The sequence below is a fragment of the Saimiri boliviensis genome, chromosome 2 (genome assembly GCF_048565385.1).
Source record: "Saimiri boliviensis isolate mSaiBol1 chromosome 2, mSaiBol1.pri, whole genome shotgun sequence".
Lineage (NCBI taxonomy): Eukaryota > Metazoa > Chordata > Mammalia > Primates > Cebidae > Saimiri > Saimiri boliviensis.
Window position 1 is genome coordinate 231,390,305 of NC_133450.1, and position 13,753 is coordinate 231,404,057.

Genomic DNA, 13,753 nt, shown 5'->3' on the forward strand with positions numbered 1-13,753 from the left:
TGAATAAGGCACCAGATGACCAGGCCAGAGAAGGGCAAGCCTGGTTTCCATTGGCTGAGCCTAGTAATCAAGCCCAGTTCAAGATGGTGCATGTTCCAGCCTTCTATGCCTGTTTGAAAAACTACCCCAGATTCAGTGGGGGATACGTTGGGTTCCCTGGGAAGCAGACTCTGGGATGGAGAAGAGTGTGCATAGTGTTTATTAAGTACTGTATTTAGGATCAAGACTTGGAGAGGAGAGGAAGGGAGCAGGAATGGGTTCAATGGCAGCCCTAGTTAGCCGACTTAAAGTTCTGGGGTCAGAAAGACCCTTGAGAGTTGCCCCAGGTTGGGCTGAGGTGACCTAGTCTTTATATCAGGGGTCAGCAAGTTATGGCCTATAGACCAAACCCAGGTTACCACCTATGTTTTAACTAAAGTGTTATTGGAACACAGCCACACCCATCATGTACATGTCGTCTGTGGCTGTTTTCATGATACATCAGCAGAGCTGAGTAGTTGGGACAGACTGCAAGGGCTGCAAACCCTAAAATATTTAGGATCCGCCCTTGATAGAAGTTTGGCAGACCCTGTCATGTTCCCTCATCAGTCGTTGGGTGATCAGTCATGTGGCCTCGGCTGGGCTGGAGGGTCCCCTTCCAAGAGGCCTTCCTTGCTCAAAGCCCCTCCACCTTGTTCCCAAGGAGATCTCTTCTTCCTGAGTTTCTTCACATGCAACAGTGGTTTGGCATCACCACACTTCTTGCATCTTACCCGAGGGCTTCAGGAGGTGGGACCTGGAGGCCCCCCGTCCAGGAAAAACCACAGTGGGGTTGGCAGAATCACTTGTGCCATTGGTCAAAGCGGTCACGGGGCCTGCCCCAGATTCAAGAGAGGGAACCACAGATGCCACCTAGTGCCCAAGGGAGGGTGGCATGATCATGGTGCAGAAGAGGATGAGGATGAGATGCCGTCGGACCGTCTTCGGAAAATGTGGAACACCGTGGCAGGCCAAGTGACTTCTCAGTGGTGCTGCGTCAACGCCAGCTCGCCCAGGTCACAGCTGCGGTACCCTTCCCTCCCCAACTCCACAGTCCCTGACATCCTGTGGGGAGCTTGAGACAGCCATGGTGGGAACTTGACACCTCGGGAATGGGCCCTGCCCACCCCAGCCCCAAAGAGCCTGCTGTTAAAGCCTCACCAGCACATCCCCGCTGCCATGGGAGGACTTTGGGTTTGAAGCCATGTGTGAAGAAAGAGAGCAGCATTTTTTGAGCAGTAAGGGTGTCTACATGTCCTGGAACCTCAGGACCACTCTGTAAGCTATGATGTTACCCCTTATATTATAGAAGGAGAGTCCGAGGCTCAGCGAGGCTGGAGCCCCTCAGGTCCTGGCAGGATTTGAACCACAGTCCCCTCATTTTTGCCATCCCGCCTCACAGAAGATGGAGCAGGCAGGAGAAGGAGGTCATGGATCTGAAGAAAGCCTAGGTCAGCAGGGAGGAAAGGAAAGCTAGCCAAAGAAGAGCAGGCAAAGCCTGAGGCCGGGGAAGCATGGGGGTGCTAGAAGGCTCGACAGTGGAGCCCCTGGAGAGGACTCGGGGCCAGCAGCCTGCGCCAACTGTGTAGGTGCTGGAAGATTCACCGCCACCAGGCAGCCAAACTCCAGATGTTTCTCATTGTCTGCAAACTGCGTCTCTGTACTCTGACAACACAAGCAGGGTGTGAGCGAGGTGGGGTCGGAGGCCCTGAAGAGGGGCACAGAGAGGAAGCTGGCGGCTGGGCACCACGTTCACAGGAGGAGTTTCACTGCCTCCCCTCGCCTTCTTCCTGGGAAGCACCATGGTCAGGCTCAACCAATGGATCCATTTAAGGAGGAGAGGGCGGGAAGGGGCTTTCATACTGAATCCTATACTAAACAGTGGTATGTTACAGGGGTGACAGAGGTGCCAGTGGCCTTCTTTATAACAACACTTGTTCCCACAAGCTGGACCTTACCCATGTGCCAGCCTTGCCAGTTACACATGTCTATTACCTTTAATCCTCTTAACCTTCAATGGAAGAGGTGTTATGACTCCTGTTTGGGGAAATGAGGCTCAAGAGAAAGGGTAACCTTCCAGGTTTCAGGGTGAGCGCATGGCAGAGTTAAGACTTGGATTGGATGCTGGGACTTCACTTCTCCACAGCACAGGGCTTCAGTGCCTGAGCCAGCCCCGGTGGTGAGGGGTGCCCCAGGGAGCACAGAAGCCGGGGCTGGAGACCCAGGTGTAATGGGAGAGCTTTCTTTTCTTTTTTCTTTTTTTTTTTTTTTTTTTTTTTTTTTTTTTTTTTTTTGTGATGGAGCCTTGCTCTGTCGGTCAGGCTGGAGTGCACTACCTCCGCCTCTCAAGTAGCTAGGGTTGCATGTGCATGCCACCATGCCTGGCTGATTTTTGTTTTTTGTAGTAGAGATGGGGTTTCACCATATTGGTCAAGCTGGTCTTGAACTCCTGACCTCAGGTGATCCACCTGCCTTGGCCTCCCAAAGTGCTGGTATTACAGGCATGAGCCACCAGGCCTGGCTTTTTTATTTATTTATTTATTTATTTATTTTTCTGTTTTTGAGACAGTCTCGCTCTTTTGCCAGGCTGAAGTGCAGTGGTGCGATCTCGGCTCACTGTAACCTCCACCTCAATGGGAGAGCTTTCTTTGAGGTGCGCTGGTTCACAATCTCCCACTTTTGATTTTTATACCACTTTTATTTGAAGGATTTTCTCTCCTTCTATTGTTTGTTTTAAGAATAAGATGCGGCCGGGCGTGGTGGCTCAAGCCTGTAATCCCAGCACTTTGGGAGGCCGAGGCGGGTGGATCACGAGGTCAAGAGATCGAGACCATCCTGGTCAACATGGGGAAACTCCATCTCTACTAAAAATACAAAAAATTAGCTGGGCATGGTGGCGCGTGCCTGTAATCCCAGCTACTCAGGAGGCTGAGGCAGGAGAATTGCCTGAACCCAGGAGGCGGAGGTTGCGGTGAGCCGAGATCGCGCCATTGCACTCCAGCCTGGGTAACAAGAGCGAAACTCCATCTCAAAAAAAAAAAAAAAAAAGAATAAGATGCAAAAGTGAGAAGCGGGGGGCCTTGCCTTGTTCTGTGGGGAGACAGCCTGCGGGCCATGAGGCCCAGGGCACCTTGCGGGGGGGCGGCGGGTAGACTGCATCTCCGGAGAACAAGCTGGGGGGTGCCGGGGAGGGGTCAGGAGGAGAGCAAGGCCACTTCTGAGGCCGGGTCCATGCAGGACACCTACAAGCCTCCCTCTCACTTGGGCTCCTGGGCACCCTGGCTGGGCCCAGGCTCTGCTGTGTCCCCTGGGGGATAGGGGAGGCCTATGGACTGCTCACAGGAGGATGCGGCTGCCTCTGCCAGAGCCCTGGGGATAGGAGAGTCACTCCACCCTCCCCATCAACCAGAGGGAGGCCCTGCAGCAGGAGCGTGGAATTCAGATGAGGGAAAATGGTCTCAGAAAATGTTTAGGTGCTTGTTGAAAATGCTGAGTTTCCTGGTCACCACTCTTGGAAGCTCCCGTACAGCAGATTGAAAGTGAGGCTCAGGCCAGGCACGGTGGCTCATGCTGGTAATGCCAGCACTCTCAGAGGACGAAGCAGGTGGATCACAAAGTCGGGAGTTCGAGACCAGCCTGATCAACATGGTGAAACCCTGACTCTACTAAAAATACAAAAGGTAGCTGATCATGGTGGTGCATACCTATAATCCCAACTACTCAGGAGGCTGACGCAGGAGAATCACTTGAACCCAGGAGGCAGAGGTTGCAGTGAGCCAAGCCCCCTGCACTCCAGCCTGGGCAACAGAGCAAGATTCTGCCAAAAAAAAAAAAAAAGTGAGCTCAGAATCTTTATTTTTAAAGAATCCTCAAACAATTCTGATGTCCATGGACTCTAGACCATGCTAAGGAAACACCGACCTGAAGGGTGAAGGCCTATGGGATCTGAAACTTTGAAGAAAACAGCTTTTTTGTCATTCTTGTCTGATCTTAGGAGCACCAATTTTCTTCACTCTGAATGGATGTAGATGCGGAAGGTATAATGTTTAGGAAGCTCTTTTGCCCTAAGAAAGATAATGAATACAGCAGTTTGTGCATAATTGCACTTAATTATTATGTTGTGAATGTATGGTTAAACTTGATAAAGATTAACTTATAAAAACTCTTATTAAAACTTCCCTGTTATTTGCCATTCATCACTACCGTGGAGTTTTTAGGGGAGCTTGTTCATCCATCAACTTGATGAAGTTTTGAGTGCTTGCTGTGTGCCTGGCTCTGTGCCGGGAATGGGGCTTACATCAGTAGCCAGTGGCTGGGATGGGAGGTGTTGACTTACAGTCCAGACAGGGAGACAAGCAAATAAATCCTCAACCAACCACGTAACATTTTGCTGTTTTGTAAATGTATTCTTATTAATTAAGGTATAATAAATTAATGTTTAATAAATTTGTTAAATTTATTACTAAATGTGATTTTTATAAATGTGTTAGTATTTACATACAAACCAGTACTAAACAAGAAAGAAAAAACCCTTATCAGACCATAAACTGTGAATTTTGAGTTTTAAAGAATTAATTAAATATGCACATTACGAACTTTTCAGGTACTCTCTAATTGAGATAAGAAGATATACCCTAAAATTTTGTACAAAGCTGGCTTGCAGATTTTTTATCATCATTAGAGTTGAGACATCGCCTCTAAATATGTTTATTTAAAATGTTTTAAAGATACATGGATATTTTCTTCACAACATTTCGTCGCAAGCGCTTTCGAGCACAAATGTGCCTGAATGCAGAATTGTCAAAACCTGCACGGAGAATTCTGACTCTGTGCTTGGCAGTTTCAGCATAGGCTTTCTGCTGTTTTCTTGTCTGAAGTTTGAGCGCACGAATAAGAGAAGGAACAGATAGGAAACAGAACTGTTACCAATAACCCCCGCTTCTGGGTTCTCAGCGTTGCAGGTGGCGAGCTGTTTGACTTCTTAGCTGAAAAGGAATCTTTAACTGAAGAGGAAGCAACGGAATTTCTCAAACAAATTCTGAATGGTGTTTACTACCTGCACTCCCTTCAAATCGCCCACTTTGATCTTAAGGTATGTTTGAAGGTGTGAGCCAAATAGAAGCTTGTGCAGATCACAGCCTTGGTTGTTTCTCTGCTAAGAGAAATCGAGGCATCTAAAAGAGTTATCTTATTTTTCCTGTACCAGTTTAACAAACAGAATTATCCATATAAATCAGCAAGCATGGAATACGTACCTCCCCACTGGGATGGCTAACCGTTTTGTGGGACAGAGGCTTACGATAATTGATTACATTCTGGAATTCTTGGTAAAGAATACAAGGGGTCTTAGGAGCCAGGTTTTATTAGTACTCCTTACTAATAAAGCAGTAGCTACTCTTGGCTACTGGGACATTACCAGCAGCCAGTGACTGGCACCGGTTCCTTGTGTGGCTCTGGGCATGTTAAGATAGAAAGTGTGTTGAGTGATGCAAAGGCTTATGGTCTGACTGTGTCACCAGTAATCAAGCAAACCAAACTCACCTTGGCTAATTAGGGCGTTTGCCCAGCTCAGGTGTCCCCAAACTACGGCCCGCGGGCTGCATGTGGCCCCCTGAGGCCATTTATCGGGCCCCCCCGCCGCACTTCAGGAAGGGGCACCTCTTTCATTGGTGGTCAGTGAGAGGAGCACAGTATGTGGCGGCCCTCCAACGGTCTGAGGGACAGTGAACTGGCCCCCTGTGTAAAAAGTTTGGGGACACCTGGCCCAGCTGGATGCCCAAACGTTATTGGAGATGAAAGGGCATGTAAGCCATCATCTCAGCTATGACAGAGGTGTGGCCTCTTCAGGAAGGGAAGACACATCAGGAGCAATAGGAAGTGGCAGGGATGGGAAGTTTTAGTTTAAGGCAGCAAGAAGCAGCCTGGTAAAGCAGTGTGTGCTCTATCCAAGTGGATGATTCAGACCAGTAGAGCTGGGACAGGATTTCAGAGGAAAGATTTTTTCCCCATTCTTATTGCAGTAGAGCTATCAATGTCCCGTTCACGTCCCCCCTTGTCCCACAAACACATGCACAGGCGCACACTCACATACAACCTAAAGAGGGCTTCCTGCAAATCCCTGTGACTCTTCCTGGCATCTTGTTTCTGGCCCTGGGAGCTGTAAATGAAAAAGAAAGATTTCCACAAAAGCAACCGCCAGCAATGGAGGATGGAGAGATGGTGGATAAAGACCCCAGCTCCCTCGTGCTGCAATTGGAGTAACACTGAGTTCTCAGTTTCCTCTTCCATTCCCCCCGTTACCCCCACCTTGATAGGACACCTCGTAGCAGCTTCCTGTGTCCTGTATTTCCTTGCCAGGTGTTCCCTGGTGTCCCCTCCCAGGTAACCCACTTGCGTCTGGATCCTTGACTCAGGCCTGCTTTAGAAAGAACCCAGAGCAAGACATGTGTTTTCCTGGGGTTCTCTTTCAGCCACCCTTTCTACCCTAATTTTTGACTTTTTTTTTTTTTTTTTTTTTTGGAGAGAAGAACTATTCTGCCATCTTGTTCTCAGCATAATATATCATTGCTTTTTGTTTCTCTCTCTCTCTCTTTTTTTTTTTTTCTCAAGCCTGAGAACATAATGCTTCTGGATAGAAATGTCCCCAAACCTCGGATCAAGATTATTGACTTTGGATTGGCCCACAAAATTGACTTTGGAAATGAATTTAAAAACATATTTGGGACTCCAGAGTTTGTCGGTAAGTTTCTTTGCTCTTGTGGTCATTTACATCTCATGAACATTATTCTGGCAAACCTCCCCTGCTGGAAAATCCTTTCCCTGGTACATGTTTCTGGTTGTTGCATGAAGATGGAATCGGTTAGTTTGCTTCCTCCCAAGCTAAATGAGTGCTTGTTTCCTCCTAGCTCCTGAGATAGTCAACTATGAACCTCTTGGTCTTGAGGCGGATATGTGGTAAGGAGCTTGTCCTTGCTGTCGCTTTTCTGTCTGATGTATTTGACTCCTCTACTGATGTGTTTTTTTGTTTTGTGTTGTTTTTAGGAGTATCGGGGTAATAACCTATATCCTGTAAGTATCAGAATTCACAAGCATACTCTGTTCTTTTCTATAAGACCATAGATTTAGTTAACCATTAAATGTGCTGTGTTGATCTCTTCAGCTTATGCATGCTTTTGATGTAAACATATTCATTTTACACCCCCAAAACATGTTTAGTTTATACTAATTAAACATTTTCTACTAAATTGAAATGAGTCATAAGAAACTGTAGCATAATCGCTGGAAGAAAGCAAAGCTGTCCATCACTGCCGAGAAAACAGGTTTCCTTTAAACTAGCAGACGCTGTTCCAAATTAACTTGTTAAGTGAATCCTTTTGCATTAAGCTGAAGCTCATGACAGTTAAAGCCCTGTGAAATATAATCAAACTCTAAAGTGACTATTCAAGCACCAGATTATAATCGTATTCCACACTCCAGATGTTATAGGTGCAAAATGACAACACAGGGGGTCGTCATTAATGTTCTGTGTCCAACTTTATTTTTAACAGCCTAAGTGGGGCCTCCCCATTTCTTGGAGACACTAAGCAAGAAACGTTAGCAAATGTATCTGCTGTCAACTACGAATTTGAGGAAGAATACTTCAGTAATACCAGTGCCCTAGCCAAAGATTTCATAAGAAGACTTCTGGTCAAGGATCCAAAGTGAGTGTCCACTGAAAGGCGCTCGGCCACGGCCTCAGCCAGCCCTGAGCCTGGACCTGTTCAATACACAGGGTCACATTTCCCAGACCCTGCTTGCTTCATCTGCCAAAGGGCAATATGCCATGTGAAACACTTCAGAAAATGCACGCAGGGCCCTCTGCCCCCACTCAGTCAGTCCCTGCAGGCACAATGAAATAATCACAAAAAGACCGATGTCGTTTTTGGCTTTCTTCCCTGAACTGCATTTTCCAGAGTGTCTGCTTGTCAGGCCCAGCCAGCATGAAAACAGCCTTAGCGTTTGCTGCTGTCGTCACAGCCCTTTTTTCTCTCTCCCTCTCCCCTCAAGGAAGAGAATGACAATTCAAGATAGTTTACAGCATCCCTGGATCAAGGTGAGTTGCATATTACGTCACTGTTTAGATCACTTTCTCTGTGATGGGTTTGGGCACTCTGGTATCCGTGTGTCCTAGAGTACTGCTAACTACAGGTCACGGCTAGTGTTGAGTTTGCTATTTGCGTCATATTTTAAGAAAAAACTGACAGATTAGACTGTATACGAATGATCCCAGAGGTGGGGAGAGAGGAATAAGCCATCACGGGGCAGGATTGTAAAAGGTCAAGTCCACTCAACAGCCGCGTTTGGTGTGACCTATGGGGTGTTGGCCCAAAGAGTAGATTTAAAATTTTCTGTTGATTCCAGCATGTAAATATCAATCAATTATGGATTTCCGGCTTCTCTTGGGAAATCCGAAGATAATGGTGACACTGAACGCCCTCGTTCCACATGGCCTCAGGAAGTGGTACAAGTGCCTTGGTGCTAGGGCACGGGGCCCCTGGCACATGACACCTTTACATTACCTGCCTGGCCTAGTGGACTTTTGGATTGCAGTTGCTTCAATCCAGGGCAGAAAGGACTAAGGGTGCGAAAGTGTGACAGTCACAGAATACAATCATGAAACAAAGAAGTGAGCATCACAGAAGCAGGCTTTGGGGGCGAATAGCTTTGCTGTGCAAGCTCCCAGCAGTGACCTGGGCTCTCCTAGGCAGCCGTGGTGTCTCCTCCTCCCAGAGGTAGAGGACAAAAGCTAAATGCATCTACAGAAAAAGATGCAATTGTTTGTTGCGTAGGGTTTAATAAATTCCGTTTCCTGTGTAGGGCTGTGTGTGTCAGGGTTCATCTCCTCTGATATGAACAAGGAATTCTGCTGTAGGCCAAACTAACTTTGCTGACCCCTGAGATCCCTGCCAGCTCTAAATTACTTGATACCCAAGTTCAAATGTCTCATAACATAGCCTCACCATGAATCTTCCCGTTCCCTCACTCTCAGTGTGGAAAGCTATGATTCAGTTTGGCCCCAAGCTCTACTTCTCCCCAGTGTTTACAGATGATAGAAAACCCTCAGACAAAAGAGGGAGCCCGCTAAGACGAGGTGCCTAGGTGTGGCATGTTATCCCAACTTCTCATGCTAATCTAGAGAGGTGAATAGGTAAGCATCCTGAATTAGATGTTTCAAAACGTTGTCACATAACACATTTTAGTAATTTGAGAGCTTTAATTTTTTTTTTTTCTTGGATTTTTATTTTAGCCTAAGGATACACAGCAGGCACTTAGCAGAAAAGCATCAGCAGTAAACATGGAGAAATTCAAGAAGTTCGCAGCCCGGAAAAAATGGAAAGTAAGATTGTTTGTTGTGGAGAGATGAACGAATTCTGTTTCCTGTGTAGAGCTGTGTGTGGTCAGGATCCACCTCCTCTGACATTGACAATATGGAAAATACATCCGTTCCTCTTCCTAAGCACCCTGTAGTCTTCTGCACATTGCTCTATTTTCTTTTCTTTTTCTTTTTTTTTTTTTTGAGACGGAGTTTCGCTCTTGTTACCCGGGCTGGAGTGCAATGGCGCGATCTCGGCTCACCGCAACCTCCGCCTCCTGGGTTCAGGCAATTCTCCTGCCTCAGCCTCCTGAGTAGCTGGGATTACAGGCACGCGCCACCATGCCCAGCTAATTTTTTGTATTTTTAGTAGAGACGGGGTTTCACCTTGTTGACCGGGATGGTCTCGATCTCTTGACCTTGTGATCCACCCGCCTCGGCCTCCCAAAGTGCTGGGATTACAGGCTTGAGCCACCGCGCCCGGCTGCTCTATTTTCAAGAACAACCCAAAACAATATTTTCATCAGTTTAACTCATACCATTAAATGTAATTTTGTGCTTTTTAAATCAAAACCACCTTCAATGCAAATTTTTATAGCAGTACAATAAAATTATAGTGAAATCTTTTTCTAATATTGCAAGCCACACTTTAAATAAGTTCATTCTTTGTGGTAAACAGCATGAGATTATATTTGTACTGTACCCCGCGTAAGTGGCTCCCTCAGCCCAGCCTGTATCTGTGAGTGGTTGGAGTGGGTGTGGGGCAGGGCCATGAGCATTTGCAGTGTGGCCCCTTCTCCTTCCTCAGTGTGGATGGCGTCCACACTGGTGGGACACAGCTCTGAAGCCATTGCAAACATCCTGGAACAAATTACACTTCAGCGCTAAGAAGGTGATGGGATGGTTTCCTGTGCCCAGGGTCATGTCAAACCCAGAGGAAGTGGGTACCTGCCATTTCTCCCCAGCTCAAGGCCAGAAATGTACCTCATTTTTACACCTACCAGTTTTGGGGTGCCATGGTAGGGATGAGGAGGACCACAGCACCAGACTCTCAAAAAGTCCTTAGAATTAGGCTTAAAATGCAGAGAGAATGAACATACATTTCTCTTTCTCTCTCTCATTCTTTAACGGTACTTTTACCTTTGAGAGTGAATGCAGAGATGTGTGTTCTTAGACTAAGAGGTCCCTCACATGTTCATTTCCGACAACTGTTGGGATTTGGTCGTCACATTGCCTGCCATCACTGCTTATGTAGCACAAAGGACGCAGAGCAAAGCTCTGCATCCTGTGCTTCTCTGCTGGGGGACCTGCAAGGGTCAGATCACCTTCTCCAAAGAGCAGAGAAGAAAATACGTAGAAGGGATGTGGGGTGTCCGGCTCTGTAGTTCAATAATGAAATACAGAAGGAGAATCTCTATCTCCTGTTGCCTTGATTCATAAGAACTTTAGAATTATTATTTAAGCAAATGTAGCCCAACCTGCTATAGGATTGCCCACCCTGAAAGAGTGCGTGCTGTCGGCGATGAAAACAATCTTGAAGACTTTGTGGGTTTTGTACTCATTTGACAATTGTTACATAAGCTGTCTCTCCTCCTCTCACCCACCTTTTTTCTCCCCACCCTCCTTTTTTTAAAAAAAAAGCAATCTGTTCGCTTGATATCACTGTGCCAAAGATTATCCAGGTCGTTCCTGTCCAGGAGTAACATGAGTGTTGCCAGAAGCGATGATACTCTGGTAAGCAAACCTGTGCGCTCTTGTGCTCCTTTCTCTGCCCTGGGTGCTCAGAATGTCCAAGCCGTTCTATTTGTTCAACCTCCCAGGAACCCAAAGTTGTGGCAATGGCAAGCCTATTCTGATCCCCTCAGAAAGATTTGGGGGTACTGATTTATGCACCCTCTTGCTTCTTTCCTCTTTTTTCCTCTTTGATTTGGATGGTACCGTCCCCACTCATAGCCCCAAGCCTCTAACCCTCCCCTCCACCTTGATGCAAACGTAGGCACAGAGGCCCCCCACGCACACACACACAGCAAATGCACATACACAGAGGCACACACACTGATAGTTTGGTAAAAGAGAGTCTAGCCAGCAGAAGAGAAAAGAACGGATTCTAATTTGCATGAACTGTAGCCGCTGACAGCGCAGAAGGGACAGACAGCCGCCACCCCCACACACACCGGAGAATCAGGGAAAATGCAGTGCTGCTTGCTGGTGTGTTTGGTCTCCTAGCAGACCAGAAGGCCAAACCCACTTGCATTATTGCCTTGGAGTTGACTGCCCAAGGCCCTTGAGAATGACTCTAACTTCCTTAGTTTTAATGTGAACTTTGACGGAGTGGCAAAGATTTATCACGTTTGTTGTTCAGTACTCTCTAGTTGTTTTTCCTTTGTAATTAGAAATGCACTCATTTTCCAATTACTAGCCTTTATATTCTTTATTTCCCCCTCAATTCAAACTGAAACCTAATCACAGATTAGCTCTTCAGATAGGAGTGGAAGCATCCGAATTCAACAAGACTTTCCCCTGACAGTCAAACAACAGGGCTTTGTTAAGTCAGGAGGTAAAAGGGACTCCAGAAAAGGCAGGCTGGTCGCCCTGGGGGAACTACCCTGCCCCGGTAACTGAGCAGTTAGCATCTCCCTGGAGAAGTCGGGTACTTCAGGGTGGGAACTGCAGACACCAGCTCCCCTTTTTTCCCCTTAAGTTAGTAGCTTCACTGAGGCTCCACATCTACCCTCGTGGAGTGAAATGGGAATGGAGATTTAAAAAAAAAAAAAAAAAAAGCAAAAGAGGCCGGGCATGGTGGCTCACGCCTGTAATCCCAGCACTTTGGGAGGCCAAGGCAGGGGGATCACGAGGTCAAGAGATTGAGACCATCCTGGCCAACATGGTCGCAAGTTGCAGTAAGCCGGGATCACCCCACTGCACTCCAGCCTGGTGATAGAGTGAGACTCTGTCTTAAAAAAAAAAAAAAAAAAAAGCAAAAGAGAAGAGAAACCGGGGTTAGGGCAAGAAGAGAGAGAAGAGGAGGCTTAGTTTGGAAATTGTTAGAGGGTGGTTGTGCAACCAGCAAAAAGATAAAAACTTGACTGTAAGTAAGATGATGAGAATGCTTAAAGATTGCAAATTAAAATTGCTCTAAATATTCAACTGGGAGACACTACATGTGTGACAGTGAAAAGTTTAGAGTAGGAGAGGGACCAGAGGTCTTGTAGGAGCTCCAGGTGGAAGGATCCCTTCCCAGAGGTCAGATTCCCTCATCTCCATATTCTAATCATGGAGATGAGTCACAACAATCTGCTTATTCCTTGTTTTCCCCATTTCTCTTGACTCGCACTTCCATGTAAATGCCTCTTAGTTGTTGACTTGGATTGTGATAGAAAAACAAAACCAGTGGCATTCTTAAACATGCATTTTATATGAATATTACTAAAACCCACATGAAAAGTGTTTGGACTCGGATCTATAGAGAAGAGAAAGCAGATGGAGAGAAATGCTTTCTCCATTCTACCCCCACACGCAGAGATTCAGCCTCTGTAGGTAAACTTTTCCAGATCTGAATTTTCAGTGGTCATACTTCTATGTTTATCAGTTCAGAAATTCTGTTTAGGATTTTTCTAGCTGATTCCTTAGTTTTAATGTGAATTTTGACAGAGTGGCAAAGATTTTGTTCAGTACTCTGGTTATTTTTCCTTTGTAATTAGAAATGCATCAATTTTCCAATTTCTGGCCTTTATTTTCTTTATTTAGAGCCTATTTCTTTTTTCTTTTTCTGTTTCTTTGTTTTTTTTTTTTTTTTTAATAATTGGGACCAGCTTTCAGAGAATTTCACTGTGTTATTCTATACCTAGTGATGGGAGAAATTCAAGTGATCAGAAAACAATTCTGTAATTGGAAAAATTGCACATTGAGAATATCTTATTCAAAATCATCATCTCTTTGCTTCAATAGGTTTTTCTTTTTTTTTTTTTTTTTTTTTGAGACGGAGTTTCTCTCTTGTTACCCAGGCTGGAGTGCAATGGCGCGATCTCGGCTCACCGCAACCTCCGCCTCCTGGGTTCAGGCAATTCTCCTGCCTCAGCCTCCTGAGTAGCTGGGATTACAGGCACACGCCACCACGCCCAGCTATTTTTTTGTATTTTTAGTAGAGACAGGGTTTCACCATGTTGACCAGGATGGTCTCGATCTCTTGACCTCGTGATCCGCCCGCCTCGGCCTCCCAAAGTGCTGGGATTACAGGCTTGAGCCACCGCGCCCGGCCTAGGTTTTTCTTTTTCCTTATCCAGGAAGAGGGTCTGGGCTATACGTAAAAATTTTCACAGTGGTTTCGGGAACTTTACTTTGACAGATTCTTGAGATAAACAGAAAGGGTTATTTGTCATCATG

General features: G+C 46.2%; 1 protein-coding gene across 4 annotated transcripts in view; it reads left to right on the forward strand.

Moving 5' to 3' along the window:
- Window positions 1-13,753, forward strand: part of DAPK1 (death associated protein kinase 1) — a 209,765-nt gene that overhangs the window by 134,886 nt on the left and 61,126 nt on the right. For all 4 annotated transcript variants that reach the window (XM_039474785.2, XM_039474784.2, XM_003941136.4 and 1 more), the window contains exons 4-11: window positions 4,972-5,110; window positions 6,628-6,757; window positions 6,924-6,972; window positions 7,060-7,086; window positions 7,566-7,718; window positions 8,065-8,110; window positions 9,305-9,394; window positions 11,012-11,104. In XM_039474785.2, coding sequence (XP_039330719.1) covers window positions 4,972-5,110; window positions 6,628-6,757; window positions 6,924-6,972; window positions 7,060-7,086; window positions 7,566-7,718; window positions 8,065-8,110; window positions 9,305-9,394; window positions 11,012-11,104 — 727 coding nt within the window. The remainder of the gene's footprint in view (window positions 1-4,971; window positions 5,111-6,627; window positions 6,758-6,923; window positions 6,973-7,059; window positions 7,087-7,565; window positions 7,719-8,064; window positions 8,111-9,304; window positions 9,395-11,011; window positions 11,105-13,753) is intronic.